Source organism: Parastagonospora nodorum (genome assembly GCF_000146915.1).
Source record: "Parastagonospora nodorum SN15 chromosome Unknown scaffold_10, whole genome shotgun sequence".
In the NCBI taxonomy this organism is placed as follows: domain Eukaryota; kingdom Fungi; phylum Ascomycota; class Dothideomycetes; order Pleosporales; family Phaeosphaeriaceae; genus Parastagonospora; species Parastagonospora nodorum.
In genome coordinates, this window is record NW_001884558.1 from 646,161 (window position 1) to 673,408 (window position 27,248).

A 27,248-nucleotide genomic window follows, 5' to 3' on the forward strand; every position below is an offset into this window, starting at 1 on the left:
TCAGGGAATTACTCCTCTCTCGCGTCATTGTGGAAGCTGGAAGGTGCAGAGCCTGCTAGCTGTGGAAGGGCTGCGGCAGAAACGGAACGACGGATGCTAGGAGATGTCATCGCACAGAAGCGAAGCGAAGTCCTCAGGCACCAGGGCCTCAAAGTCCAAACCTACCAGACGCGTTTGTGTAACGCTGCCAGCACGTCTTTGGGGATCTTCACAGGTGCGAAACACGTTGCTGTATCGGAGGGACCTCCAGGAATAGCGAGAGGCTCGGCGTTTCTTTTCTGCGAGGTGTCATCGTGAAGCAGTAGTGCACGACAGCCGACCCCTGACCACACCAGGCCAGAAGCAGAACCTACGATCACTCTTGGAACACTACCCGAAGACAATCTGGCTAGGACATCTCGTACTCGCTCGCGACTGTCCCAACGCGTGCCCATCCGAAGACTCTTCGTCATGACATGAGCGTGGAAGTGCTGAGCAAACGTCGCACAGCGTCACGAGGCTCTCACGCTTCCTGCGGCGTAGACGATGGCGCCGTGTGGTCGCATCAATTAGCCTCCCGCCCGCACAGCAACCACCATCAACTGCACTGAATACACGACTCGTATTCGTCGCCGCCGCTGCGCCGATCCATGTGGAGCCCTCGTGGCCGCCGTTCCAAACACTCGCGCATCGTCGCTTTCTATTTTCGGGACTGGTGTTTTGCCGTGGGTCCGTCACCCACCACGCAACCCATGGCCATACAATTACCAGGGGACGTGTAACGAACATGGAGGCGCCGGACTAGCATGCGGGAACGAGCAGGCATGCCCTGCCGCTAAGCGCGGCCAGGCGTTTTGCTTGCATGCATGTCAACTTTGCTCCTCAAAATGAGCATCCGTTGTTTCTCAGCGGGTCCTAGTTGGTGCGGATCCCCTCGGTGCTGCATCACAATATAATATTCCCACTTCCCATGCACCTCGTGCTGCCTGTGACGACCCTCACATCATCATAGACGCAGCATCCATCAGCCACAGCATAGCACGAGGCCTACTTGCTTGCATTTCCTTGGCTATCTGTGTTCTTGTCCGTACATGGCAGGTCTGATTCACTGGTAACACCCGTTCCCTCGCTCCCAGGCCAACGTTCCACACTCGTTTCCAGTACGCCGCTCGCTCCTAAGATTTAACCTTATAACCCCCGCATCCATCCTCGTCGTGGCCTAAGAGAGTATTGCAACCTGACACTCGCTCACTGCGCCTCCACTCGCTACTTCTTGTCACGGGATCGGTGCTGGAACTCGACCCATCTACCTCCGAAGCGCACTCTGGTACCTCACGTGGAGCGTTATTGATTAACTGCACGACACACGGAACCTATTTGCCGACGCCGGACATCTGCTGCCATATCTTATCGCAGGTCCTCCCTTCCTCTGCGGAATTACCCTGACGTCGCTTCTGCGAACAAGGTACCGATAGCCACCGCATCTTCTTGGACTTTTCAATTACTTTTTCCCGCGCGGTCAATCGCCATTCCCATCCTATCCCTAAAACCCTAGTTTCCATCACAAAATGGCTTTCGGACAGTCGCCAGGAAAGGAATTTTTCAACAGTTGGGCGCTATGGCAGAAGATGACCTTTGTATGTCTCGTCACCACTTTGAATTGTCATCTGTTAACGTGGTACAGGTGCTAGCTTGCGGAATCGTACGACTCACTCTGTCCTGTACTGCGTGTCATGTGCTAACAATCACAGGTCGTCACGGTATTCCTCGGTCTCTTGAAGCTATGGTACGACACCAACAAGCTCAAGAAGTACAGCAAAGTCGACAAGGGCAAACGAGCTGTGACACCGGAGATGCTCGAGGCACAGCCAGTGACTGCCATCAGCGTAGAAACCAAAGACGATGTCCCATTCGGCATTCGCGCCATCCAAAGTGGAATCGAAGTCGATGGTGTATGGATCTCGAGGACCAACACGCCCGCTGGCAGCAGCCGCAACTCGATCAGCGAAGTTGCTCGTAGCTACAACAATTCCCAGCTCGAGCTTCCCCAAGCCGCCATGTACAACGGCTCTAGCCGCAACAGCTCGCGCGCACCCAGCAGCTCCTTCGACCGCGCTGTCTCTGCCGAGCCGATCACGAGCAATGCTTCCCGTTCCTCGTCACAAAACAGACAATCCACTGCGGCACCCGTACGATGCACTAATTGTAATCATAATGTCACCCACAACTCCACCGCCCTCCAAAACCTCGAGTCCCCACTAGCTGGCGGTCGCTCAGGAACTCCATCCCGTAAGTTGATATCACTTATGTTGCATTACAATCGTTGACATGTGGATAGCCCCTAATGGATCACACGGTCAAGTGTACTCTGGCAAGACCTCCAACATATCAAGCCGGCGCACGAGCGACGAATCAGACTACATGTCCCTCCAGCAAGACGTTCGCGCATACGAGTCGGCTTATATAAGACCTGCATCATACCAAGTAGCGGTCGATCCCCGGACCGATCTCGATCTCCTCCAGAGCCACCGCATGTCCCACGTTGCCGAGACTGGCCAGCTCACGCCCCGAGTCCGCAAGCCAGGCAACAGCGGAGATTGGGCCAGTGTAGCAGACAACCAAACTTCATCCGCCAACGGTGTCAGCTACTTCATGCCCCAGAAGACGCCTTCTCCACCATACCCGGCTGCCGTCGAAGAGCGACAACCGGCAGCATCGCACTATACTCAAGACGGACACGCATCGAACGATTCTAAGCAAGGCATTCCTCTCATGGAGTCATATGCGCCGCGGGCTGCCTACCTCCCCGACACATACCAGCCCAAGGGCCCACACCACCAGTACTCGTATGACGAAGTGCCGTACGAGGTCAATACCGAGCAGAACCAGCGCGAGAGCCAGATTCTCCGCAAAGTCAACTCCGGCTTCGAGATTATGAGGCCAGGCACCTTCGCAGCGCCCACCCCAGAAGAGCTCGAACTTGCAGAAAGGCAACAGCACGGGAAGAAGCTCCAGAAAAAGCGACGCTCATCCGAGACCCGACGATCGGCATTCGTTGAGAGCGTGTAGACTCCTTGCTGCGATGCACGCCATCCACATCACGATCCGCAACACCGGACTCTCGCGTACACGTCGCGACCTGCTTCCTGGGTGTACCTCTTCCCTTGCCGCCCTTGTACCACAGTCATGTCTCGGCGTTTTACTGGTCGACCCCTAGATTGGTCCCAGAATGTTGCTTACACTTGCTATCTCCGGAGTTTTGAATTGAGCGGATTAATCTAGTACCAATTGGGAATCTTGTGGGAGGTTCTTTTCTGGCATTTTGACGTTGGCGGCATGGAGATTATGCCAGGCACATTACTACGGCTCCACCACAAAAGCGACAGACTTGTTCGCATGCATTGATCATGTTTTGGCGTTTGATGCTTTAAGGTAGAATGAGCATATCAAGGGACTTAATCACGACCTTTCCACATAGTGATGAGTACATATCACGCATCATCATCACAATATACTACACATATTCACGCATTTTCTCTGCATATCTCAAAGCGTCAGTTTCCGCTCAACCGTGTCAGCACTCCTAGTATTCAGACTAGTCCTACAAGTCTCGTCTATCTTAATTTACTACCTCATAGCTACCATTACAAGTTTCCGCGGTTCGTGCAAATAAGGTTCTTATCCCGAAGCTGGCGCGGGCTGCCTGAGTGGTTCTGCCGGGTGAGCCACCCGCGCTGTGGCGCTGCTGACACGAGAAGGGGGAAAATTGAGATCAGCATTCTCCAGCCTTGCGCGTTAGGTAATGACATGGACATTTGAGCGGAGGCAACCCGTTGTGCGGCTGAACCGCGCACGCTTCCAATGTCACACAAACAGCAGGATCGCGCACGTTCAGCTAATGGTATATTAATACGAACGCCAAGCTAATATTAAAAAAACAAAAAAAGGAACATGGAGTTATTTCCGAGAGATCTATAGAACCCAGTTCACGGAAATTCACGATGGCGCAAGATCAAAATATCGAGATTTGGAGCCGGGGTTGGGTCGAGCTATTGGTACTATACTTGATACTGCGGGCGGGCGCTTGTGTTCCCCGGGCCTCGGGAGACAGGTGCGTGAGGATGTGGCGGTGGGTGAAATGAAGTGCCAAGGTGGTGGAAGGACTAGAGAAGTGAACGGAACCTTGGTGAACGCAATCTTGGAATTGACATCTGGATGGAGGGAGAAGCACGTGCTGGTGTTCACATGGGCAAGGCGCATGCGGTTTGACCTCGTGCGCGCCACGACGAGAACGAGAATTTCGAACACGAGGCTTCTGGGTTCTTCGTTCTCCGTTCTCCGGTCTCGTGGAACACGCTCATCGGGTGACGATGGAATTTCCTTTTTTGGCGCGTGCGGGCGGTTGCGGAGGTTTTCTGGAGGCGTGATGCTCCTGAGGTCAGCTCGAGCTCGTTTTGACCACGCGGCTGGGGCTGTTGGCTGGGAGTATGTCCGGAAGAGGAAGATTCAGGCAGAGAGACGGCGCTAGGGAGAAACGGCTGGTTTGAAATGTGCCGTGGGGACAAGCAAGACACGGCATACCATCATTCTTGTTCACGATTTTCGGGCGTCGAGGCATGCTATCCAACAGTTACAGAATGGCCTTGGAGATTTCCAGGGCTGTTTCAAGTAACCGGCTGATATGATCCAATGTTCCAATGTTCCTTCTCGCAAACCCATGTAAGAAGCAAACATGTCAGCTTGGTGACATTCAAGAGGTCCGAGAACGACGCATTTGTAACGAAACCCTGGGCAGGATGTCACAACGGTCAGTGGACTGACAACTGCCATCTCACTGGTCTACAAGAATGCTTTTGCGGCACAATCCTCCAAGCACGGATAGCGCCGGAACGTCCAAGATCTTCCTTGACTCCTTCGCAGACACGTTGATGATCCACTAGTAACAATCTCGCAACAAGTCGGTGAAAGCCTTCAAGATCGTAGGTTCTCAAGCAACAATGAGTCGTGACATGACCTCGCACCGGATGTGCGCTGAAGACAAGTGGAGCCACGCAGCAGGAACCTGAATCATGCTACCGACGATCTTCCTTCTTCCTCTTCTCCACATAATGCAAAATTTACATCGACCCAGCATTACTGGACGTTACTCCTCCAAGTCGAAAGCGCGCATATCAATACCAAGCTCATAGCTGACAGATCTGACATGCCATCGTCCACAAAACCACTAGGCGCTAATCGCCACCGAGCCGCAACGCATGCAGACTGTCGTGGCAGCCTAGCTGCAAACCAAGCCGTTGCAGCATCTCCAGGACGAGACTTGGCTTTCGATAGCGTGCAGCCTGCATACACGAATTCACAAGGCAAGTCCCGGAAACCGGTGTTTTTGAAGATCTGCTTTCAAGGATTGACTGCAGGTTGTTCGTCTAACATTGTGATGCATGCACACAGCCACCACGACATTTTTGCCACTCAGGCGAATGGGCTGCGGTGAGGTGATATGACGACTTGATGTGCTTTGAAGTATTGGCGAAGTGTACTCAGGCTTTGCGTGATGTCGTGAGTATCAGTTGCAGTTCTTTACCACTTTGCTCGACGGTGGAAGTTTACTGCGATACACTTTTTCGTAGATGTTATTTCGAGCTAGTTTCGAGCTGGAACTTGAAGCATTTCAATTTTTGTCCAGCAAGTAGTATTAGAAATGCGATGCGATGCGACGCATCAATCGATCAGTGACCACATGGGCAAGAGATGCTGCTCAACGTACGATGGGCTAGAACAAGCAGCAATTGAATTAGGACTCTAAGATGGGCCTCATTGACCGAATCGTTATCATAGACACTCGAGGTCAGTTCACCTTCTTTACTTGTTCAGGACTGGCGGGATATGGAGCTCCTGCACTGAAAATGTCAGATCTCCGAGACACATTCCAGCTCTAAACTCGGTAGGAAATAGGTACTCGGGATATGATGTATTATGCTCATATCACATCTGCTACCTTCTCTCTGGACAGATCGCTATGCTACTATTACGATTAACAATTAATTAAGCCACTCATCTAATTATATTTAGCAATCCTCTTCGACAACGCGAATGTTATCAAAGTACAACTGCTGAGCTGGAGCCCCGGCGTCACATCGAGCCGTCAGCTGCAAGTCATAAAGTCCATTGAGATCTGTCGCCTGGAACCACGCCGTATGTCTGGCCCACACGCCAGGTCGTGGGCGAGGGATATTATCACTGCTAAAGGTTGAGGAGCAGCGAGTATTAGGCATGCTGTTTTGCGAAGTACCAGGCAGGAGACCCGTGGTCGCGAAGATCTAGCAGGAACGGTCAGCACATGTGTCTAACGGAATGGAATGTAACGAGCGCAGAATGCTGTCGAGTGAGCTGAGGGTAACTTACGACTCCTTGAAATTGGCCGGCCCATGTGAAGGCCTGGAAGCAGGTATTCCAGTTTTGTCCATTGTCGTGAGTATACATTGTACTGAATTCCACACGGAACCACTTGTTCGCAGCCGATGCAGGGATTCCCTGCCAGAGGTAGACGCTGGAGTAGTCACCTCCGTTGTGGGAGAGTTGCAGCGAGCGGGGACTGTTGTCGCCTCCGTTGACAATGTTGGCTGACATGGGGTTCCGGTAAAATTGGTCTTGGAGCCAGTCGTTAAGGTTGCTGGTCTCGAAATCTGTGTTCACTCCGAGTGTCATGCGGGGCCTGTGAAAAGTGATTAGTGAAGGTCGTATTGGGAAGGATAGAGGTGTACGGACGCTGCAGCTGTAGTGGTCTTCGTAACCTGCCGGCCCGTCCACACATGACCGACGGGAGTACCATTCCCATTGACTACGTTCTTCAGGTAGCAGGTCCCGTAAACGAATGAAACATCAACGCAGCCATCAGTAAGATCACAAGCGTCCATGCAGAGCTCAATGGTAGCGGTGTCCAGACTCTGCATGTCTCCACCTGCGTAGTCGAGACCGCACTCGATCTTGTAGGAACCTCCGGTCTTCGCAGTGTATGTTGCTCCATTGCTCACGTTGTCGACACATGAGATGGCGTTTGTTTGGGGGTCTTGAAGGACGGCCGTCCAAACCCAGTCGGCCGTGACTAGGGTTGCAGTACTGCGCTTAAGATAGCATGCGCCGTTGACATAACTAGGAGCATTGTAAGCGTTTCTATTCACGGGGTTGCATAGCTCTATACTCACGAAACATCGATGCACTCGTCAGTCGTGTCGCAAGCCTTGATGCAATCTTCGAAGCGAGCTACGTTGACAGTCTTGAGATCGCCACCAGCATAATCTTTCCCGCAAAGGATCTTGAATTGCCCCTTGGCACCCTCATAGATGCTGTTGTCGCTGGCCTTGTTCTCGCATGTAAGGCTGTAATCTTTTGTCGGAGCGGAAGGCGATGTAGAAGTACCTTGCTTCTTCGCAGTGATGACAAGCGGAGCAGCTACAGCGGTCTTCGCTTCATTCTTCATGTAGCATGCACTGCCCTGGTACGAGACACTGATGCATCCATCAGTCTTGTCGCAGTCCAGAAGACAAGCCTCGAAGGTATCGGCCGTGGACGTTTTAAGATCCCCTCCGAAGTAGTCGTTGCCGCAGATGGTGTCGTAAACGCCACTAGGAGTTGAGAAGGTAAACTTTGAGTCTTGCTCCTTGCCTTCGCAGGTCGGGACCTCTTTTATACGTTGTAGTTTTTCTGCTATCGGTGTAGCTGATACTGGGGCACTGGCGAGCAGGCTGAGAGCCGCCAGGATGACGAAGGGAGTGGGCATGTTGATTACAAATAATTATTGATAGAAAAAGTAGAGACTGGCACGGATTTGACAAAATCCAAGTATCATGGGCTGGAAGCCAGATAGAACACTCTAGCGAAGTCGAAAAAACCACACGAGCGATGCATTCTTACGGTTCCTTCCCTCCCGATATATATATTCAGGTAACTCGTGCCCGTCAATCTCACAGTCGCCTATTGAGTTCTGTGGCTTTCGGCTGGAAAGTTCAACTATAGTCTGGATGCAGTATTTCTGGCGTGATATCGGCAGCCCCGAACGACACAATGCAGAGCCTCGACAGTTCATGTGTACCGGGAAGTAGGGTCCAAGCTCTCAAACTCCCTATCCAGCATGATCAGTGTTTGTTTAGACAGTAGTTGTGCGCGGGATGAAGGTCAATTGCAGCCGTAGTGGATGTGGCGCTTTTTGTGGCTGTCATAGTGCAGCTGAAGAGCCCTTGGTATTAGATCTATGTACGAGAACAGTTAGTGAATATCGACACCACGTGGAACACGATTCAGCTATGCCTCTTCTGGATTCACTGCTTAGCGTGAAGCCTTGCACGCTGCAGGGGAAGATCAGCCACATCAAGCAGCTTTTCAAAGCAACGATAGAGCAAATCTACGACAAGTGTCCTTCAAACGGCTAGATCAACCCTTCTCGCGTGCTCAATTGACCTGCAGAGAGTGTTGAAGCTTTCTGTAGCTAGCTTCGCCATGCTCTCGAAAAATATCGCAGTCAGCTCAAGGGCCCAACGTGCAAGCACAGCGGGCCACAATCCGATCAGCCAGCCCGCATGTTACACTAGCCACTGGTACCTTCTTCCTCTCCACGCAATATTTTTCGGCCCTTGACTAGTCCACACGAACAAAGGGGTCGACGTCTTGGCGAGCGCCAACGGCCAGGAACAAGACCCGCTTCAGCCTCCAGGGTTTGGTCGGATCTGGGGTCGTTTATTTTCTGCGGAGCTTTAGAGCTATACTTTGTAGGCTGGACCGTCGACATGATTGCCAAGGGACCGTGCTGGATATTGGTGGTGGAAAACAACGAGCTGAACAGCACCTGGGCGCGTTAAGCGAAATGCCTCCGCACTACTTAGGTAGCGTTGTGTGTCCGGATAGATCGCAAAGCAACTGAGACTAGTATTGTTTTAGTAAAGCATTACTGCTGGATATCCTGAGCAGTCGCTAAAAGGAATTTGAGGGTACAGTGTTGAAAGGTATGCCTGCATAGCTGCGCGCCAGACCCAATTGCACTACACCCAACCTTTTGTACAGCATCAATGCGGCGCTGTGTATCGTAGCAAAGCTCATTAATTCAATTGAAATAAACCGCGTGCGCAAAAAAAGAGTGTTGGTTGGTGTTCTAGTCGTGTCTCCAATGCATCCATGGATGTGTTGCCCTCACATCCACCCCCGTAGCCACCACCACCAACACCAACTGGCAAAAAAAGATGATTCAAGACGGGTCTCTCAGACGGGGAATCGAACCCCGGCCTCCTGCGAATTGTCTCTGCTAGGTGACAAGCAGAAATACTGACCACTATACGATCTGAGACGGTGCTCCGAAGAGCAGATCTAGTAATTTGATGAAGGTAGCGAGAAATAGATAATATATATTCTAATACGATGCATTTTTATGGGAAAAACAAGTAAAGAATGGAGCGATGAGTCCTTGCCTTGGTGGCAAGGCAAGTTGAGAGAAAATTTGCATTGTGTGGGGTCTTAGACCGTGTGGAGCATCGGCGACGGAACAACATTGTTTTGACACCAACACCTACCAGAGACGTATCTAACAATTCCTTCTCTGGAACGAGTGTTGATGGTTGTAAAGTTTGATGTTATCATTTTGGCTTTGTTGCGTTCATGTGCAATTGCGAACAGCGGACTGTGAGGTAAACGACGTGACGCATTCGTTTTGGGGTTTACTCAGAACAATGAGTGTCGCAATAAGTGTTGGTAGATCCAAAAGAAGAAGGTGATTGGATGTAATCGCATGCGCCGTAAACTATTTCCTTTGGTGATACTGTTGTAGATTGTCAGTGTCGGGCACGCTGCCTGCACCGAGTTCGCCCGTTACTCGCCGTGACTCCACAAGCGCGGTGCTTCGATCATACATTATCCCATAATTCACATAGCCATATTAGAATAATATCACTGGGTCGCAGCATGCGCAGTAGGCACGTCTGATCAAGGTAACGACAGTGTTTGATTGAGCCAAGATATATACAAGGTGGCTAAGCTATGTACAGTTGTAAATCTCCTTGACAATAATGCGCGTCAAGCAACATCGCAGAGAAGTGGTAGAAGGTAAAGTCGATTTAACGAGAGTGTGGTTAGCAAACGAGGCTCCTCATATCATGCTGCATCAAACTGTCTACTCCTCCTTAGGAGGGGTGGGCTTCGGTGGGATGCCAACGCTACCAGTACCGGAAGGCTTAGAAGGAGCCGAAGGAGTGGGGCGGACGGAGATGGTGAAGGAACGCGAGTGCCTGTGATCTGCGTCCAATATCTTTGAAAAATGAAGTACGAACGCTCATCAACTACTCATGGAAAGCTGTTGACAAAGAGACAACCGACTTACGCTGATCGGGTGGGAATCGGAGGCTTGCCACTGGCAGATGGACGGGGCTTGCTGCTTTCAGAGGGGCGAGGCTTTTTGCTCTCCGAAGGCCGAGGAGCAGGCGAACCAGACGGAGGTGGAGCAGGTGAACCAGATGGAGGTGGAGCAGGTGAGCCAGATGGAGGTGTAGGACGACCACTCGCCAGTAATGGGCGGGGAGGAAGGACCGTTGGAAGAGGCACACCGGAGGAGCTTGGTGGTGGGCGCACGCTTTCGCTGGGCTTGGGGACGCCAGATGGGAGCGCAGTGGGCTTAGGCTTGTCTTGAGCCTGAGCAGCTGCGAGGCTGCAATGGCGTTAGTGGGGGGATCTGTTAGTGATTCCTAGATGGCAACGCACCTGCTCATGGCGATGCAGAGGATGGTAGAGAGCTTCATGATGTTGGCGTGTAGAGGATGGTTTGTTTGGCGAATGTGATTGAGATGCTTGTTGCAAGTTGAGACACTGCTGTGGTCTTGTCTTTATATGCTTTCTGAGCAGTTGTAAGACGTGATCTTGCTTGGCCATTGCGAAGTACATAGATTGGCGGACATTCGACTTCCGCTCGACCATGCTTCTTCCAGAAGTTCTGGTGTATACGCAACTAACTCCTTACACTGATGCGAAGAAGATGCTATGGCCAAGCATCAAGCGGGCCATTCTCCCAGGGTGTGAATGGAGTGAGCACCTGTAGTCCATGGGATGGTCGCTGATGAATTACTCTACTGAGTAAGACTACAATTTCACAAAGTGACTCTACCATGAGAAGGCCCGGTTTCGATGCTTGAAGTTGCGTCAGTAGCTGTGACAGTCCAAGAAACGATCCCTGCAAAGATGTCGGAAGAGGTCCTCCCAGACCTCATTGACGATAGACTAATCCCACCGATGAGGAGTCTAGAGCCTCTATTCCGGTGGCATCATGGCTTGCCTTAATGACTGATCGATCGAAGAGGCCTGTTCCTGGATCGTACAGCGGATCAATCACTAGAGGACGGGAACATATTGCTTTTGTGGCCGCTGCAACCACAAGATTTAATCACGCAAAGCAATTTGACAGGGCCATGGACCTCATGTTCTGAAAATTCAATCTCAGGGTCATGTTGCACAGCTAGATCCGTGGAGATTGCAGATTGACAGCTGCAAAGAAACAAGACCAATCGCATTCAAAATGCAGCGGTGCGTGTACAAGGTCACTATCGTGTATACGGGCATTCCTGCACTTTAGTCATTTGAGGTTGATATCCCAGATATGCAGTACTCAAGGCTGGGAGAACGTAGGAGAGAGGTCTGACGCTGTGGAAAGGTGAACTACGGGATGGACCTGTCGCAACAGCTTCCCAGGATCCCTAATCCAGAAGCATGTCCAGTGAAGCGCTCTAATTGGCGGAAGCTTGCGGTAAACCCAGGTGGCTTGCGCGTGATCAGCCTGGTATTGAATGTAATACCAAATGGTTGGGCCCAAGTCGATTGCGAATCCAAGAAACTCTTGTGCGAACAAGGCTAAAAGTATCTGCAAATGTACACATAAGCTTCGACAAGCATTGAGTCAAACACGCTGTGCGTAAAAAGAGTAGGTAGTAAGGAAATTATGTCAATTAAATCACTATAGGAGTGCGGGGAAGTTGAGATCGTCATTATCCGGGGTAGATTGTGTTGGGCAGTGTAGTAGAGCTCATTAACATGCCACAAACCCTTGCAGGTTGATCTTTGGTGGTGGCAAATATGTGCAAGCCAAAGCGACCATCAACCGTGTACCTGAATTCAGGCACCCGGATGGCACAAACATGCTTTGGTGTCCGATTTTGCCTGACCCACGAAGCCGAGATTGAACAGCATGAAGGAGGGCGCATAGGCCACGAACTTCATGTCGGCGTACCGGAAGGTAAACTCCTTGGCATATATGCACATTAGTCGCATCTGGACCTTTGTACATAGGATGCAAGATCACCTCATTTCGCGCCAGTCTGTCGCGTATCTCCATCGTAGCAACAGGGTCGGGAAACCGCGGAGGGCACGTGTAAGTCATCGAGGCGCCGAGATGCGATACGTGCTCGCAAAAGAGGAACCCGGTGTCTAGAGAAGGCATTGAGCGATGTTCTCAGATCATGTATATCGGTATCGTCGGAGGATTGATGTGAAAGGTGCTGTTACCATCGTGGCAAACCGACTCAAGTTTGTGTAAGCTAGACCCAGAGGCTCTTCCAACATCAGACAACTGCCATGGCTGTACCAGGAGATGAGTTCAATGTTTTGAGGCGACCGTTGTTGAGGTCGTCGGTTTGATGGGGGTGTGGAAATCCGTCTCGACTCGACTTCGATGAACCCGCCCCGCTTTTATGCTTAGTGCCTAGCAGAACCCCGGCTAGCACGCTTAGAAAAGTTCCTGTCGCAACTTTTGGCAGCGTGCGCCGCTCGAGGAGTAACGAACCCCACGACATTTACTGACAATGGCTGGAATCAAGCGTAAATCTGAGGTGTCGAAGCCTACCGATACGAAGACGAAGAGCAAAAAGGCCAAGGTCGAAAAGAGCACATCCAAAAAGGAATCGAAGCATGCGGTGAAGCCAGCGAAGAAGTCGAAGAAGGCCAAAGAGGACAGCTCTGACGATATTGAGGAGTCGGATACCAGCGAGAAAGAGAATGGCTTCTACGGCTTTTCCGCAAATGAAGATGTCGACATGAGCGACGCAGACAGCAGCGAAGAGGCAGAGCCCATGGAGGACGTGAAACAAAATGGCAAGGCGCATAAGCGCAAGTCAGACGACAACACAGCAGAGGAGAAGAAGCCCAAGGGCGATGGTGCGGACTCGAAGCTGGCAGAGCTAAATTGTACGTCAGCCAGCTGTTTAGACATAATCGCAACTAACAGTGTTGCAGCGAACAACTCAAGAGAAGCGCACGCAAAACAAAAGGCCCTTGCGAAGGAGCGAAAGGCTGCGAAACCAAACGCCGACGTCATCGAGCGCTCGAAGAAGCTGTGGGAGAAACTCAGACTCAAGTCGCACATTCAGAAGGATGAGAGGAAGGAGCTGGTCAAGGAGCTCTTTGAGATCATCGAGGGCAGAGTTAAGGACTTTGTCTTCAAGCATGATTCCGTACGCGTCATCCAGACGGCGATCAAATATTCGACCATGGAACAGAGGAGGATGATTGCGCGCGAGCTCAAGGGCGAGTTTAGGACTCTTGCCGAGGGCAAGTACTCCAAGTTCTTGATCGCGAAGCTTGTGGAGAAGGGGTATGTAATCGCGAATCCTTTCTCGGAATCTTTACTGACCGTCACAGTGACCCGGAAATCCGCGACCTGATCATTCAGGAGTTCTACGGCTTCGTCAAGCGTCTCATCAACCATCCCGAGGCTGCTTGGATCATGGACGACATTTACAGAGCGGTCGCAACGCCAGAGCAAAAGGCGCGCCTTCTTCGGGAGTGGTATGGGGCCGAATTCTCTATCAAGGGACTCGAGGCAAAGGGCACAGACAGTGCAGAGCTCTCCGTGATCCTGAAGGAGTCGCCAGAGCGGAGGAAGCCCATCATGGACTACCTCGAGAACCAGATCAACTCGCTCATCCAGAAGAAGCTCACTGGCTTCAGCATGCTGCACGACGCCATGCTACAGTACTTCCTTGTCTGCGAACCAGGCACAGAGCAGGCGAACGACTTCCTCGAGCACCTCAAGCCCGACCCGACTCTGAAAGAAGGCGAAGAGGCAGACAACGTCGATCTCCTCAAGAACCTCGCATTCACAAAGTCCGGCTCGCGCCTCATGTCCCTCTGCTTCGCCTACGGCACTGCCAAAGACCGCAAGCTCTTCCTGCGCCCCTACAAAGACAACATCGAACTCATGGCCTACGACGTCAACGCCCACCACGTCCTCCTCGCCGCCCTCGCCGTCACCGACGACACCAAACTCTCCTCCAAATCCATCTTCGGCGAGCTCCTCCCCACAAACGACACCCTCGCCGAGAAAGTCCTCAACCTCGTCACCGACCCCCGCGCCCGCACCGTCCTGCTCTACCCCTTCGTGTCCGACGCGAAATGGGCCCTCGACGACAACACCCGCGAGCGCCTCGCGGAACTCTACGCCATCCGCCAGACGACGTCGAAGAAAGATCCGGCCACCCGCATGCACGAGGTCGCAAAGAACATCGAGCCCCAACTCCTAACCGCCATCACCGCGCGCGCATCAGACTTTGCCTCGTTCGCCTTCGGCCTGCAATTCCTCGGCGAAGTCCTCGTCGGCGCACCGGAAATCGAGCCTGCGAAGCGCAAAGAAGCCCTCGCAGAGGTCGCGCGCCTCTCACAATCGATCCTCGACTCGTCAGGCGAGGCCGCCAGCCACGGCAAGAACATGCTCAAGATGCTCGTGCAGGGCGGGAAATTCGATCCCGCGGTGAAGAAGGTCGTGCCGGTCGAGCCGCCGCTCGGATTTGCAGAGTTGCTGTGGAGCGAGATCAAGGGCAGTGTGGTGCAATGGGCGACGGGGCAGGGCTCGTTTGTCGTTGTGGCGCTGACCGAGGCCGAGGGCTTCGAAGGCAAGAAGGACGTGCTCAAGGCGCTGAAGAAGGAGAAGAAGGCTTTGGAGGCGGCGGCGGGGCCGGCAAGGGAGGCCGGGGAGAAGAAGAAGGGAAAGAAGGGTGAGGCGCAGGCTCCGAGGGGGAATGCCGGCGCGCGGATATTATTGGAAAAGTTATAGAGAGATAGATAAGATGTGGTTGCATTTCCATGGCGTCTTTTGGGAATGCGGAAATGGTACATGATTAGGATGTGGCCGAGCAAAGGTTCTTAAACGGTATGAGTGAATGTTGAATATCTGATATACAAAACTAAAACTGCTTCTTTAAACGCTTGGGGATATGTACTTGCTTAGTCCAACCTTTTACCAACCCAGAGCCAAAAACGCCATGCTGTCCAAACACATTAAACAAACTTAAACAGCATGTGTAGCAGTGACGTCGCTCTCCCTTTGTCTCTCTTCCATTAATGCACCACTCCCATTCATTCCGCCATCAGTCTCGCTGCGTCCACTTTTACTCCATCCCTCAGTACCAACATAGTTTCCGCGTCCAACACCAATGCCCCATGCGCGATCGTAGCTCCTCGGTCCCCACGCCCATCCAGCACCACGGCTAATAGGCAAGTGGTAGAACCTAAAGCTGAACCAAGCCGCGGTGATTCCAATCAGACTGCCAAACAGGATATCGAAGCCGAAATGGCGGTAATCCGTGAATCGAGAAGCGCAGATGTAGATTGCCGAACCGATGGGCACGAGAATGAGGAGCAGGGTCCAGACGGGAGGAGCGGCGTTTTGGTAGCGGATGGGCACTACGTGGTCGTCTGCGTATGCGTGTGCAGGGGACGAGAGGCTGGATTCGTGTTTTGAAAAGGCCACGGAGGCTGCTTTCTTCAGGTTGGAGGGGGCGACGGCGGAAGTGTGCGCTGGGTTTGTCGAGTACGGGCGGTGCGGGAGGAAGGGGATTGCAACGGAGAACTTGGAGGCGAGGAAGAGGGTGAGGTAGAGGAGGCCGGCCCAGGAGACTGGAGCAGTTGTTAGTCTGTGTGCGTTGGAAGAAGGAAGAGAGACTTACAGCTAGAATGCCCACTGGGGAAGGACTTGAATCCGTCCATGAGCTCGCCGCCTCTGCTGCGGTCAGGGTTCTGGCATATTTCCGAGGTGACCAGAACCCAGTTCATGTTTACAACGTCAGCAACGACTGGGTTGACCAACGTCTCTGAGATGCGGGTGAGGTCCGGCTGGCAGCGTGACAGCAGGTCAGGTCGTGGCTTTCCAAAGATCAGCTTCATGCCCTGGGTGATCATGAAAGCGGTCGCGAGCGACAGGGCGAGTCCCATCCAGCCAATATTCCACTCCCAGAGCTTCCTACGCCAGATGAGTGCCTTGGGAGTTCCGCGGCTGGCTGTTGGTCCGGGGACAAACACCATGCATACGACAAAGATGATGCCGGCGGGCGCGACGAGGGCGACGAGGATGAGCAGCCATGTTGGGATGGTTTCGTGGTGCTCAAAGGGGTACGAGATGTTGAGGTCAACGGGGGAGAAAGGGCGGTTGTATGGGTAGATGTATTCCCAGCCTCCGCCGACTGCAGCGATTGCTCTGTGTGCGGTCAGTCGCTGCACTCATGGTGTTGTTGCGGTACGCTCAGGAGTGACGCATGTCGCAAATATAGAACGGCTAGCGGGGGCTCCCGAGGTAAGCACGCGATGACTTACATTATACATATCCAGTCGAAGACATACGATGCGACCAACTTCATCGACGGGACGCCTATGCCCCGAACGTTCTTCATGGTGGCTGCAAGCGAATCGCGCGTCTGACAAGTGGTGACAGTGAAAGGAGACAAGTGGGCGACTGCTTGAAGGTGCGAGACAGGTCCCAAGACGCTTAAAGAGATGGGCGCATCGGATCGCCGTGCGCGGCGAGAAGGCGGTAGGACCGAATGCGGTACGACGTAAACACGGGCGGTTGCTGCTGCGGTTGGTGAAGGCGTTTGCGCGTGGCTGAGCGAGACACAAAGAAGGAATTACAAAGAATAAATTGCAGCAAACACTTTTGGTTGTACACGAGCAGGTCGGAAGTCACAGTCGTCAGCGGCAAGAAGGGGCACGCGACGCGCCAAGTGGTTTGGGGCTGTGAAGCGCCAAAGCGAGGAGTTGCGTCCTCTCCTCGGCAGTAGGCGCCGTATAGGCTGACGCCGCTTTCTATTCTCTCGCACCAATGCCCAAAGACGGCAGCACCCAAGCCCCTCGCCGGAACAGCAGCGGAAGATGCGACGACGTGTTAGGGCTGCAGGATGATGGTAAGACGCAGGGCGCTCAGCGAATCGGACGCTGGAGACAGCCAATCCCCGTGAGGACTATGCGCAACTGACGCACGCACACCAACCTTGGAAATTCTCCGCAAAACGTCAGTCTCAGGTCTAGCCTTTCCCGAATCTCCGCGCGGCGCGATCGACGGGCAATCTTCCAAGGTTCCAAGGTTTTCGCGTCAGCCTCATCCGTTGCGCAAACCGCCAAGCCGTGCACCTCAGAATTTCCCAGCGTCCAGTGCACACCCAATAATGGCTTTGCCAACGCCGACAATTGATCTCCTGCTGAACCTCATCGACACGCGCCCACAGGCTATCCTCACGTCCTTGGCACAGCATCCCCAGCTCGCCTCTGCCCGCGATGCGCACGGCTATTCGCTAGTGCACGCAGCTGCATCCTATAACCAGCTGGAAGTGCTCCGCGACCTGGTCCAGAAACACAGCGCAAATGTCAACATACTAGACGAAGACGGCGAGACGCCCCTATTTGCGTGTGAAAAAGCCGACGTCGCAAAATGCCTGGTGGAAGAGCTCGGCGCAGACTCGTCGATACGAAATGAGGAGGGCAAGACAGCCGAAGAGAAGATTGGCGAAGAGGAGGGCGAGGCGAACGAGGTCTACCAGTACCTGAAGAGCTCAAGGACTGGGGGTGCGCCAGCCAGCGCAGGCGAAGTCGAGACGGCAGACGTGCATCCCCCACCCCCGCTGCCTGATGGTTTGAACGTCGAGATGGGAACCATGTCAGAGGAGGCTGCTGGCGACGCGCCAGATCCTGAGATACGGCGGCGCATCGAAGAGCTCGCTGCGCGTCCGGACTACGAGTCGGAGGAAGTGCAGAGGCAGTTGCGGGAACTGGTACAGGACGTTGTTTCGGGCATGGGTGGAGAGCAAGATGGTCGCAGTGTGCGGAGGAGAGTTGATTGAGCTTGACGGATAGGGCGGCGTAAAGAATGTGGAAGCGGAGTGAATCTTGGCATCAAGCTGACGGGAGCGAGGCCCACTGAGCGCATCCTCCATTCCTTCGTCAATGTTATACCTGAGGTCAAGGAACAAGCGCCCCTGCACACTTGCAACCACCCGAAGCATGACAGCTTGTTTGACCCCGTGTCGAGTCGACTGGCTAGTTGTAGTAAACACGGCAGGTACAAGGAGCCAGATGGAAATAGCACGATGGGAAAGAGCATATTCAATGGAAGCTTATGTCACCTGCCCAATCAATGTGCTTTCTTGTACATGTCCCCTATACAACTGTCTTCTACTGAATCACTCATCTTGTATCCCTCATGATCATGCCTGTTTTCCGTTTTCAGACCCGAGTGCGGCAACCACGTGGACCACACCTTATGCGGCTTACGACTTTATCAGCGGCAGGAGCGCCTGCACTCCGACGGCCATAGTCTGACAGCCTTCAACACACGGGTTGTTACGACTCACCGAAAAAAAAACCCTTTAGATTGCCAGCGCATCGCCATGGGCGAAACACAACCATTCACACATCTCTTGGCATGAGCCAAATGTCCAGCGCCACCGACCACCACTCAGCCCCAAGTTCTACATACCGCAACAGGCAGGTTTGCTTCAGAAGTGTCGATTGCAGTGGCAAGGTGGCACAAGACTAATTCTCTTTGTTCAGTGAGCACCTAGGCTTGATCTGTGGCGGCGACGGCCGCCTCCACTCTGTCTCTACTTACCTGAATGGGAAGGTTTTGGCACAACTGTAGAAAGCAGTAGGCAGGTTGCACAAACTAGTTGACTAAGTCCTGTCTGCTGGTCGGCTTGAGGCGCGCAGGCGTAGCGGCGTTGTCTTGGAGATAGGAGACTACGTGAGATACACGGCTGAAGCTAACAAGACTAAATGCATGGAGCACCCAAGTACCATCCCACATTTGGTCCTTCAAGTAATGCGGCATAACGTGATCTCTTAGAGCGGCAATTGTGCAAGCATCGAGCATATGCAACCTCTTCACTCTTAACCCATGGTGGATTCTCTTCCCAAAACGTTATCCCAGAGTGGCAGTGTCATTCCCAGCCATCGATTACAGCACCAAGCACTACCCGGCTAGGCGCTTAGGTACCTTTGCTTGCAGCCCACTTCACAGTCCGCATGCGCGCGAACAGCCACTCCCACAGATGCACACAGACACTACCAAAAGTCCGCACACCCAGCAAGGCAACTTCGCTCCAAAGCATCGATCGCAGTACCAGGGCCTCATCGTGCTAGTCGCTCGGTCCCACCATCGTCGTTCCAAATGCACCTGCACGCACAGACACCATGCCGGCAAGCGCATTCCCATGCAAACCGCACAGACACTATGCCAAAAAGATACATTCCCAAAACGGCAATTTGCACGACGAACGAACGACAACATGCCTCATCTCCGGGTGCGTCTCCAAATCGACTGATCAGTGCAGCAACGCATGCTGGACACAACTCGATCAAGCAGTTGCTCCTTCAATCGCTGCAGCGAGCTGGGTTCTAAGGTCCCACAATCCCACGTCCGTTTGTTCGTTCCAATCCAATCCAATCCAATACAGCGGCACGCCAGCCCCAGCGCAATCGTGAACCAAGATACAAATGCTCCGAAACACCCCACCACGCTGCGCTACTTGCCGCAAGCGGAAGGATAGAAGGAGGTGTCGATTATAGGACTCAGATCTGTACCGAGATCCGTACCAGATCTGGGGGTAGGGCTGGGACGTAAGGGGTCTGTGCTGGCGGTGTAGCGGTACGGGAAGCCTGGGAAGGTGGGGGCGAGTGGATTGTGTGAGTAAGGCTGGTGTTTAGCTCTGGCGGACTGCGAACTTTGTTGTTGACTGGGCTGCAGAGTTGGAAGTGTTCGCGTGCGCGAGGTACTCTTCGGAAGCAATGCCCACAGCGACACCACTGCCATTCCAAACACTGACTCGAACAACGACAGAGTGCAACCAGCAGCAGCTCATCCCATACGCAGTATCGCCAAACTTCGATCGCGATGGCACGACCCTATGTATAGCTCCAGGCTATGAAGAGAGCCTCCGTTGCCTGCCCGTCACAGCTCCTTAACTTCTTCGAAACTTCGCACTATTCTCCACCACACCGCACCTAACCACGCTTCACCTCCACGCTAACTCCCTCCACCCAACCTTCCCAACGCAGCCACTCCTCCCATCGATCACAGCGCCAACCCTGTAGCAAGCTCAGCATCTAGCTCCCACATCTGTCCCTGCAGCAACCAAAGGTCCGAATGTGGAAACTGTGAGTCCGACCGTTTCCGGCGTGTTTGCGAGGCAGCTGTGGATTACTGCGCTTGTGCGACGTGTGGCATGTGGAGTTTTCGCCTCGACGGCGTGGGTGTTGTAGGCGGGAAGTACGGATGCAGATGGCGATTGGTGTCGGGCATTTGTTTGCGGGCTGTGCTAGCTTCCGTGAACCGAAGTAAGTGGAGCGCAGACATGCAGAGTCTCATATATTGGGAACTTTGCAGAGTGATGTAGAAGGATGTCTGCTGTCCTGTTGCACGGTTTGAAATCAATGAGAAGTGTTGGAGAGGAGATGGCAATTTACACGCTTTCACTTTCACGGGGGGCGTTTACGGGTGGGCGCTGCGGTGCGTGTATCCGAGGAGTAAACGTCAGGGACGAATGAGGCTGCTAGATGTGCATTAGTTTGTCCATATCCCGGGAAACTGGTCTGGATCGGATATTCTTGAAGCGTGAAAGATAGCCGTGCTAGGCTTTCTACTTCTGGAGTATTGGCGGCGGTATTTGGATGGGGAGCTGTATCACAAACTACGAGGTCCTGCAGATCACTGGAGCCTGAGGGTGGTACATACGGTTGACAAAGCATGAGCGTCCGAGCCAAGGAGAAAACGCGAGGCTACCGTATTAGGAAGGCTGAGTAAAAAGTGTTGAAAGTATATGATGGGGTGTTGAATCGGTGGTGCGGGGTTGAAAGTAGATGACCTATATGTTAAAGACTGCAGCGACAACTTTCCACATCTAGAACATTGTCTATTTTGGCTTCCCAAATTTCCATACGTTTAGCTACTCGATTAGGAAAGAAAAGGTAAAGGTGTAGAAGAGAGTGACGATGCGTCAGCCCTCTTAGCATCTCGTTTGATACGCGCTATGGAAATACCTGGTACACTACCGGACCATCATTTTTTCTCATTTGTGGTGTTTTTGTAGTGGCCGCATTCTTCGTCCGGGACGCACACTTGATTAGGCTTTGATCACGGTGTTTGTATGCCAAAGCACAACTTCTATGAATACCCACGAGCTCGATCAAGAAAAGTATGCGAAAAGTGTTGAACATAGAGGCGCGAAATTACCTTGTGGGGTTTTTTTATCTTTAGTAATCATGGTAAGCTCATGCATAATCAAGGAATGAACAGCTCGTATGTGACTAGTCATGCGCAGCTACAGTTACTTCGTCTGTCGTGTGATTACATACGTGCATGGCAGGTTTTAGACTGCCTTTGTATGCAATTATCGAGCCGTACATGGTCCGCGGATGAGGGGCCGGTCACTCCTCGCTCCGCCAGGCAGCGAAGACACAACCAGAATAGGAAGGATAGCTCTACGACTATGGAAAATAGGTGGAAAGCTTACGCATCACAGCTTTCAGCTTTTGTTGGTTGATCGACGTGTTTGATGCTAGTGCAGTAACTCGCAAGGCACTTGCAGGTCATGTTGCCATGGAGATTATGATCGTACCGTACTTTTCGCTGCATGTATTATGTATGTGATCACGATCTTCACTCATTCGCGTCCAGAAGAGGAAGGAGTTGAGTTACTGTGGAAAGCAGCAGAGATCTCGATCGTCGAACAAATGTACGATCGATGTGTGAGTTTTGGCTAAATCATCGAGCGTCACTTTGCGCTAACTGTGCAGGGTGAAAGGTCTGGAGATCGCAGTTGTGCAGAGCGAGGTGCTTTGAGTTTATGGCCTTGCTTTGGTCAAGGTTCTCCATCGCAGGTCGTGATCTTCGAATGCTCGGTGTTGCGACAAGTCGAGTTGAGTCGATGTGAAGGAACCCAAATTCATACATTCACCAATCTGCCGAAGTTCAAGATACGAAGCTGTAAGATCAAATTTGCTCTTTCACTTCCACCATGATCCAAATTCGCACGCGGCGGCGCACAAACACAAACGCAAACCCTCTATAAAACCTCGATAAACCCCCACTTCTCCATCCAACAAACATCACACACCCATTGGCTCAGGTCCATGGCTTACCATGGATCTACCCTTCTTACCCACAGTGGTATGGAGGTTCAGCTAGGCCGGGGTTCGAAATACTTCCCAAAGCGCTCAGTTTGCAATAAACTAGCATCTTTATCTTCTCAGGCCGCAGAGGCCTAGGAGGGGAAGTAGTAAGAGGTTGGATTAATTAGGTAATTAAGAAAAAAAGTTTCTTCTCCTGGCTCTCCCCGATTGGGGAGTGAGGGTTTTCTTTTGCTGTTTTTCTTTTGCAATGTTTTTTTCAATATGCCTTTGAATAGAACGACAGATTTAAGGTTGCTATTTACATTGTTTCCTTCACTCAAACATCGGTTCTGTCTTAGACAAGAATGCTGCAAAGGCCGTTGTAAGCAGCCTTTGCCTGTGAGCTTCCATCGAACAAGAGTGGCTTGTCACTCGCGCGCCAGCTGTCAGTGTCCGAGATACCCCACACAGTGACACCGACACATTTTGCCTCGTCCAAACAAGCCTTGACTGCGGTCTGGTAGTCTGATGTCGACGCACCCTTGATGTCGAGCTCAGTGATGGCGCACTCGCTCACATCCGCACACACGCTCTTCAAGGCGCCCCCAAAGTCAGAGATGGGCCAGTTGTTTGCCAAATGCGACTGCGAGCCAACTCCATCGATTGGAATACCAGCTGCGACCCAGCGCTTCACCGCCGATGCAAAGCCGCGTGTCTTGGAGTAGCTGGCGGAGTCGAGATTGTATTCGTTGATGTAGAGCTTGGCCGCCGGGTCCGCGGCACGAGCGGCGCGGAAAGCAATTCCAACAAAGTCTGAAGAGTTAGTATGAGATTTCAGAGTTCCGGCATTGATCACCCACCTTCGCCAAGCACGTTGTAGAAGACCGACGAGCGGAAAGAGCCGTTTTCCTCGAACATCTCATTAATTACATCCGATAAGGACGTTAGCATTCTCTCAAATAATCATGTTTATATGATCGACTTACCCAAGCGTACACTTTGCCCTTGTATCCACCAATCAGCTTGTTGATATGGTTCACCATAACAGTTTGGAGCGTAGACTTGTCACGGATACTGCTGACCCAGCTTGGAAGCTGAGAGTGCCAGACAGTAGTGTGGCCACGGACGAGCTTGTTGTTTGTGGAAGCCCAGTTGACGAGGTAGTCTGCAGTGCCCAGGGTGAAGGAACCGCGCGAACCCTCTGTTGCGTCCCACTTCATACTGTTCTCAGGTGTGACCTGGCCGAAGTTGTCGATGATCAGCTGGGCGTTGGAGCCGCGGGTCAAGAGGCCTTGGTCAGTCGCCACACCAATGTATTTCTTGCCCTTTGCCTTGAATGCAGCATCGATGGAACACTTTGCTCCATTCTTTCCTGAACCGCCGACACCACCGGTTGGCTGGGTGCTTGCAGTACTAGTTGCTGTAACAGTCTCCAGTGTAGTCGGTGCAGGGTTTGAGCCTCCTCCACCTCCTCCACCCTCGGTGCACTGGGAGTACCACTCATTGGTCACCTTGCAGCTCCAACCGCTCACGCACTGTGTCTCACCAGACCATCCGTTACCTGGAGATATAGAAGATTGAAGTCAGTCTAAGTCTCATGCGCAATTCGAACGAATACCTTACCACCACATTGGCCCCAGGGCTGGACAGCTGCCAAAGCAGTGCCAGATGTAAGGAGGAGAGCGAGCGCGGCGTGCATGTTGCGAAGTGATTGATGCTGTTCGTTCCAAGGTTGGGAAGTTACACAGTGATGAACCAGATGAAAGTGCGATTACCCTTGAGCTTATAAAGTCAGTTCAAGGAGGCGACCTTCTGGTCTACAAGTCTGAAGTAATACACATGACTGAAGAAGCACCATCATGCTTGATGCCAAGTTGGCTAATTCCGTCGTCAATACAGACCTTGTACGGTTATGGATCAGGACACAATCTCGAACGCAGTGAAGTTCCGAGCTATCCCACCGTGGTGTGGAATATGAATATGAAAATCATGATTAGCCGTGTTAACACCTTAGCACATCAGAACCGGCGGCAATAACTTTAGAGTAGCCAAGAGAAAGAAGGATTCGAGAGCAGAGCTTATTGAGCGAAGTTTATACACTTAGATATATTGCATCTCGCAAGCGATGGCTAGACATGACCCTGTCAGCCGAACCCCGGGTCTGAACGCGACCTGCAGTCCACGACCCGGTCTTTACCCCGGAAAACTCAATCAAACATAAGGTGCGCCAAGACTGCTTGATGGACAGCAGACCTGAAGGCTACATGGATAATTATTATTATCCTCGGCAACATTGCTCTTTCAAGCCCATGAGAGAAAGTGCACTCGATGATATGTCCACGGTCACTGCGGTGCGATCGCCGGGAAGACATGGGCTGTACTGCCCAAACCAGGACTGCGCAAAGTGCTCATATCACTATTCCAGGTTCATGGAGGTGTCAAGGGATACTATTTTTGGACAGTTCGACCTTGAGGCAAGAAATCTTGATGCAGAACCGCCACGTGGAGCCCCATGCGCATCGCGTGTGCCAAACTGCACATATGTTCGAAGCACCAGTGCCCAGAAAGACTATCAAAATCACGTGTGGCTGGTGCCTACAAACGCATCGAATGGTAATAGGATGAAAGTGTTGAAAGTGGGCCATTGTGGGCCATGGATATTAGCTGAAGGCAGCGCAACCCACGTGAATGTCACGTGACCTACTGCCTGGAGTCTTCCAGCCTCTATATAACCCGCCGCTCCCCCCTCCCCAACTTCTGTTCTTTAGCTTTTCTTTGCCAATTCTGGCTTAGATCATGTGTAGTATCTGTTCTTTCTAGTTTAACCGCTAGAATGTCCTCACAGAGGGCACCTTACATGGTTATTCTTATTTTTGTACCCGTCGACGAGCTCCCTGAGCTTGCTCATAGCTTCGTTGGCACAGTGCCGGAGATCTCACACTACTTTCTCCTGGCGCGACCTTCCTTCTCCCTTCATTGAGTCTGCTGGCTGTTGCTTGTAGCTTGAGGAAGAGTTTTAGCGTTGTCCTGACACGCACCGAAGTGGCGCCAGTGCTTGACCTTGGACCGCACCCACACTCAGCTAACAGTCGAATCTGTCTTGCGCCAAACTTATCGTGCGTTAGAAAGATTCAGCCTGTTGCAACTCTTATGCGGCGTCCAGAGAAGCGCAAGAATGTAGACTAAACTTGAAGAAAGCAAGACAACAAAATCCAGCTCGAAAAACTGCAAGTAACTTTCTTTATACGTTAAAATACAGAATGTCAGAAGCAAGTAGCATGTTGTTCGATTCGGTTGGTCCTCCTACTCATCGTCGATCACCTCGGGCATGTCTTCCTATCCCCACATTTCTATTTCATTCAATCGACTTGTCACCTCCGATGACAGCTCCTGGATCCCTCTTCTCGACAACGCTCTCCTCTTTAGCTCGGCCACCGCGTGTGGATAATTCCACACATCGTTGACACCTATCTTATCAACCTCTGGATCACGCGGTCGCACTGCTGTATCCGAAGCTGGTCTCACGGAACCAGGAAACGGGGCTTTTGTCCGCCACCCCCTTCGCCTTTGCTGCCTCTTCATACTCACGATCACCGGTTTCGCACCAACACCCAGTCAAATCGATAGTGCAGGCTGGTGGAGCGGAAGGAGGAATGCGACGGCTATGTGGGTATGCCGAAAGAGACTAGAGTAGGGACAGCTTTAGCATTTTGTGCGCGCAGTGCCGCTTGTGAGTAAAGTTTTGTGGGGCATTCAATAAAATCATCATGGTGCAATTGAAGAGGAGTAGATATTGTGGTCGATGCGTCTTCAAGATACTCGATATGTTGTGTTCGAGGAGATGTCCCCAGTGTTGAGTATCTTATACTTTCCACATCATATGTGTGCTGAATCCTGTCGCATTTAAGTTTGATCAAAAGTGTGGATAGAGAGGAAGCGAACATGAGTTCATTGGAAAGGCGATGTTTTTATAAAGGCGATGTGGCCGTGTTCAGGCTCTAGTCTGGGGAACGTTCCATGGTAAAATCGAGCTATAAAAAAGTTAAGTGAATTTTGTATCATCGAGAACCAAATTGCGCTTTATCTCGGTCGAGACCGCTTAGGAATGATCGGTACCGTTATTCTCACGCACCACAATGAATACTGATGGCGCAGCGATAACTAAGCCTGTATATATTCAAAGCTCCTCTAGCGATCGATTGCACTCTAAAAAGCCTGCGCATATATCCAGGCTTTCATATAAAACATCTGGTAGAGGTTGTGGGTGTGAGAGCAAACCCATGATGGGTATTCTTTCTCATTTTGCCACTGTGTAGCTTGGGTCGCCCTGTGGTTTCGGTTCCCTTACTGTCCTTTTCTGAGGGGTTTCGTCCTTGGGTATGTTCCAATGCTCGTAAGATTTAACAGGTTAAATCGCTCTTCAAAAGCCTACCCTGGCAGAAAATTCTCTCAAGACGTTTATGGTTCGCTAAGATCAGCCACCCGTGGACATGTCGTGTCTATGCTCAGGGCATCCGCTCAAAAATGACAGGTAGCAGTCTGCTCAGTTGTCCACACCTCATCTTCTTCATATCTGGTGCACACGCATCTCTCCACTACCGGACCTCATATTAACAAAATACGATCTAGATCCTTGTTGTACGCCGACGTTCATTAGGCAGAAGTTGTGCTTCCCTTCACCGCACCACAAGCCCTGGAGGCTTTCACTTTCACTTCACGATACATCACAACAACACTCCGTTGCGTATAGCAACGCAACATCTTGCAAACGGCCTTGCGCGCAGCAAAAATCTTCCGCTCGAGCGCTGCCGCCTGGTTTAACAACACAGCACTCTCGACTCCTTCTCCACGACGTCGCGCGCACCGCTTGTCCCACCACC

The 27,248-nt window shown here is 52.1% G+C and overlaps 12 protein-coding genes and 1 non-coding gene across 13 annotated transcripts; 5 read left to right on the top strand and 8 right to left on the bottom strand.

Annotated features, from left to right (window-relative positions):
• Window positions 1-8: 8 nt before the first annotated feature.
• SNOG_06970 (hypothetical protein) lies at window positions 9-452 on the bottom strand (the record flags this gene model as incomplete). Its single annotated transcript, XM_001797275.1, has 3 exons — window positions 9-96; window positions 166-278; window positions 354-452. 3 exons carry the CDS (start codon window positions 450-452, stop codon window positions 9-11), a joined length of 300 nt encoding a protein of 99 aa, XP_001797327.1.
• Window positions 453-1,547: 1,095 nt separating this feature from the next.
• On the top strand, window positions 1,548-3,048 carry SNOG_06971 (hypothetical protein; the record flags this gene model as incomplete). The annotated part of the gene is made up of 3 exons (XM_001797276.1): window positions 1,548-1,616; window positions 1,731-2,168; window positions 2,503-3,048. The coding sequence occupies 3 exons, from the start codon at window positions 1,548-1,550 to the stop codon at window positions 3,046-3,048; spliced, it is 1,053 nt and encodes a 350-aa protein (XP_001797328.1).
• Window positions 3,049-3,975: 927 nt separating this feature from the next.
• Window positions 3,976-4,597, bottom strand: SNOG_06972 (hypothetical protein; the record flags this gene model as incomplete). Its single annotated transcript, XM_001797277.1, has 2 exons — window positions 3,976-4,451; window positions 4,561-4,597. The coding sequence occupies 2 exons, from the start codon at window positions 4,595-4,597 to the stop codon at window positions 3,976-3,978; spliced, it is 513 nt and encodes a 170-aa protein (XP_001797329.1).
• A 1,186-nt stretch (window positions 4,598-5,783) lies between these two features.
• SNOG_06973 (hypothetical protein) lies at window positions 5,784-5,915 on the top strand (the record flags this gene model as incomplete). The annotated part of the gene is made up of 2 exons (XM_001797278.1): window positions 5,784-5,823; window positions 5,851-5,915. 2 exons carry the CDS (start codon window positions 5,784-5,786, stop codon window positions 5,913-5,915), a joined length of 105 nt encoding a protein of 34 aa, XP_001797330.1.
• Window positions 5,916-6,309: 394 nt separating this feature from the next.
• On the bottom strand, window positions 6,310-7,756 carry SNOG_06974 (hypothetical protein; the record flags this gene model as incomplete). The annotated part of the gene is made up of 3 exons (XM_001797279.1): window positions 6,310-6,691; window positions 6,745-7,128; window positions 7,182-7,756. The coding sequence occupies 3 exons, from the start codon at window positions 7,754-7,756 to the stop codon at window positions 6,310-6,312; spliced, it is 1,341 nt and encodes a 446-aa protein (XP_001797331.1).
• Window positions 7,757-9,225: 1,469 nt separating this feature from the next.
• SNOG_16627 lies at window positions 9,226-9,313 on the bottom strand. Its single transcript is given in 2 exon segments — window positions 9,226-9,260; window positions 9,277-9,313. It is a non-coding gene; the product is annotated as a tRNA-Asp (tRNA).
• An 819-nt stretch (window positions 9,314-10,132) lies between these two features.
• Window positions 10,133-10,754, bottom strand: SNOG_06975 (hypothetical protein; the record flags this gene model as incomplete). Its single annotated transcript, XM_001797280.1, has 3 exons — window positions 10,133-10,247; window positions 10,340-10,663; window positions 10,717-10,754. The coding sequence occupies 3 exons, from the start codon at window positions 10,752-10,754 to the stop codon at window positions 10,133-10,135; spliced, it is 477 nt and encodes a 158-aa protein (XP_001797332.1).
• Window positions 10,755-12,803: 2,049 nt separating this feature from the next.
• Window positions 12,804-15,049, top strand: SNOG_06976 (hypothetical protein; the record flags this gene model as incomplete). The annotated part of the gene is made up of 3 exons (XM_001797281.1): window positions 12,804-13,185; window positions 13,234-13,591; window positions 13,639-15,049. The coding sequence occupies 3 exons, from the start codon at window positions 12,804-12,806 to the stop codon at window positions 15,047-15,049; spliced, it is 2,151 nt and encodes a 716-aa protein (XP_001797333.1).
• Window positions 15,050-15,148: 99 nt separating this feature from the next.
• Window positions 15,149-16,661, bottom strand: SNOG_06977 (hypothetical protein; the record flags this gene model as incomplete). The annotated part of the gene is made up of 3 exons (XM_001797282.1): window positions 15,149-15,891; window positions 15,942-16,468; window positions 16,612-16,661. The coding sequence occupies 3 exons, from the start codon at window positions 16,659-16,661 to the stop codon at window positions 15,284-15,286; spliced, it is 1,185 nt and encodes a 394-aa protein (XP_001797334.1). The 3' UTR covers window positions 15,149-15,283.
• A 771-nt stretch (window positions 16,662-17,432) lies between these two features.
• Window positions 17,433-18,104, top strand: SNOG_06978 (hypothetical protein; the record flags this gene model as incomplete). The annotated part of the gene is made up of 1 exon (XM_001797283.1): window positions 17,433-18,104. The coding sequence occupies one exon, from the start codon at window positions 17,433-17,435 to the stop codon at window positions 18,102-18,104; it is 672 nt and encodes a 223-aa protein (XP_001797335.1).
• Window positions 18,105-18,394: 290 nt separating this feature from the next.
• On the bottom strand, window positions 18,395-18,575 carry SNOG_06979 (hypothetical protein; the record flags this gene model as incomplete). The annotated part of the gene is made up of 2 exons (XM_001797284.1): window positions 18,395-18,473; window positions 18,535-18,575. The coding sequence occupies 2 exons, from the start codon at window positions 18,573-18,575 to the stop codon at window positions 18,395-18,397; spliced, it is 120 nt and encodes a 39-aa protein (XP_001797336.1).
• Window positions 18,576-20,046: 1,471 nt separating this feature from the next.
• On the top strand, window positions 20,047-20,223 carry SNOG_20075 (hypothetical protein; the record flags this gene model as incomplete). Its single annotated transcript, XM_001797285.1, has 1 exon — window positions 20,047-20,223. The coding sequence occupies one exon, from the start codon at window positions 20,047-20,049 to the stop codon at window positions 20,221-20,223; it is 177 nt and encodes a 58-aa protein (XP_001797337.1).
• A 2,500-nt stretch (window positions 20,224-22,723) lies between these two features.
• Window positions 22,724-24,067, bottom strand: SNOG_06980 (hypothetical protein; the record flags this gene model as incomplete). Its single annotated transcript, XM_001797286.1, has 3 exons — window positions 22,724-23,181; window positions 23,351-23,929; window positions 23,992-24,067. 3 exons carry the CDS (start codon window positions 24,065-24,067, stop codon window positions 22,724-22,726), a joined length of 1,113 nt encoding a protein of 370 aa, XP_001797338.1.
• Between the last annotated feature and the right edge of the window lie 3,181 nt (window positions 24,068-27,248).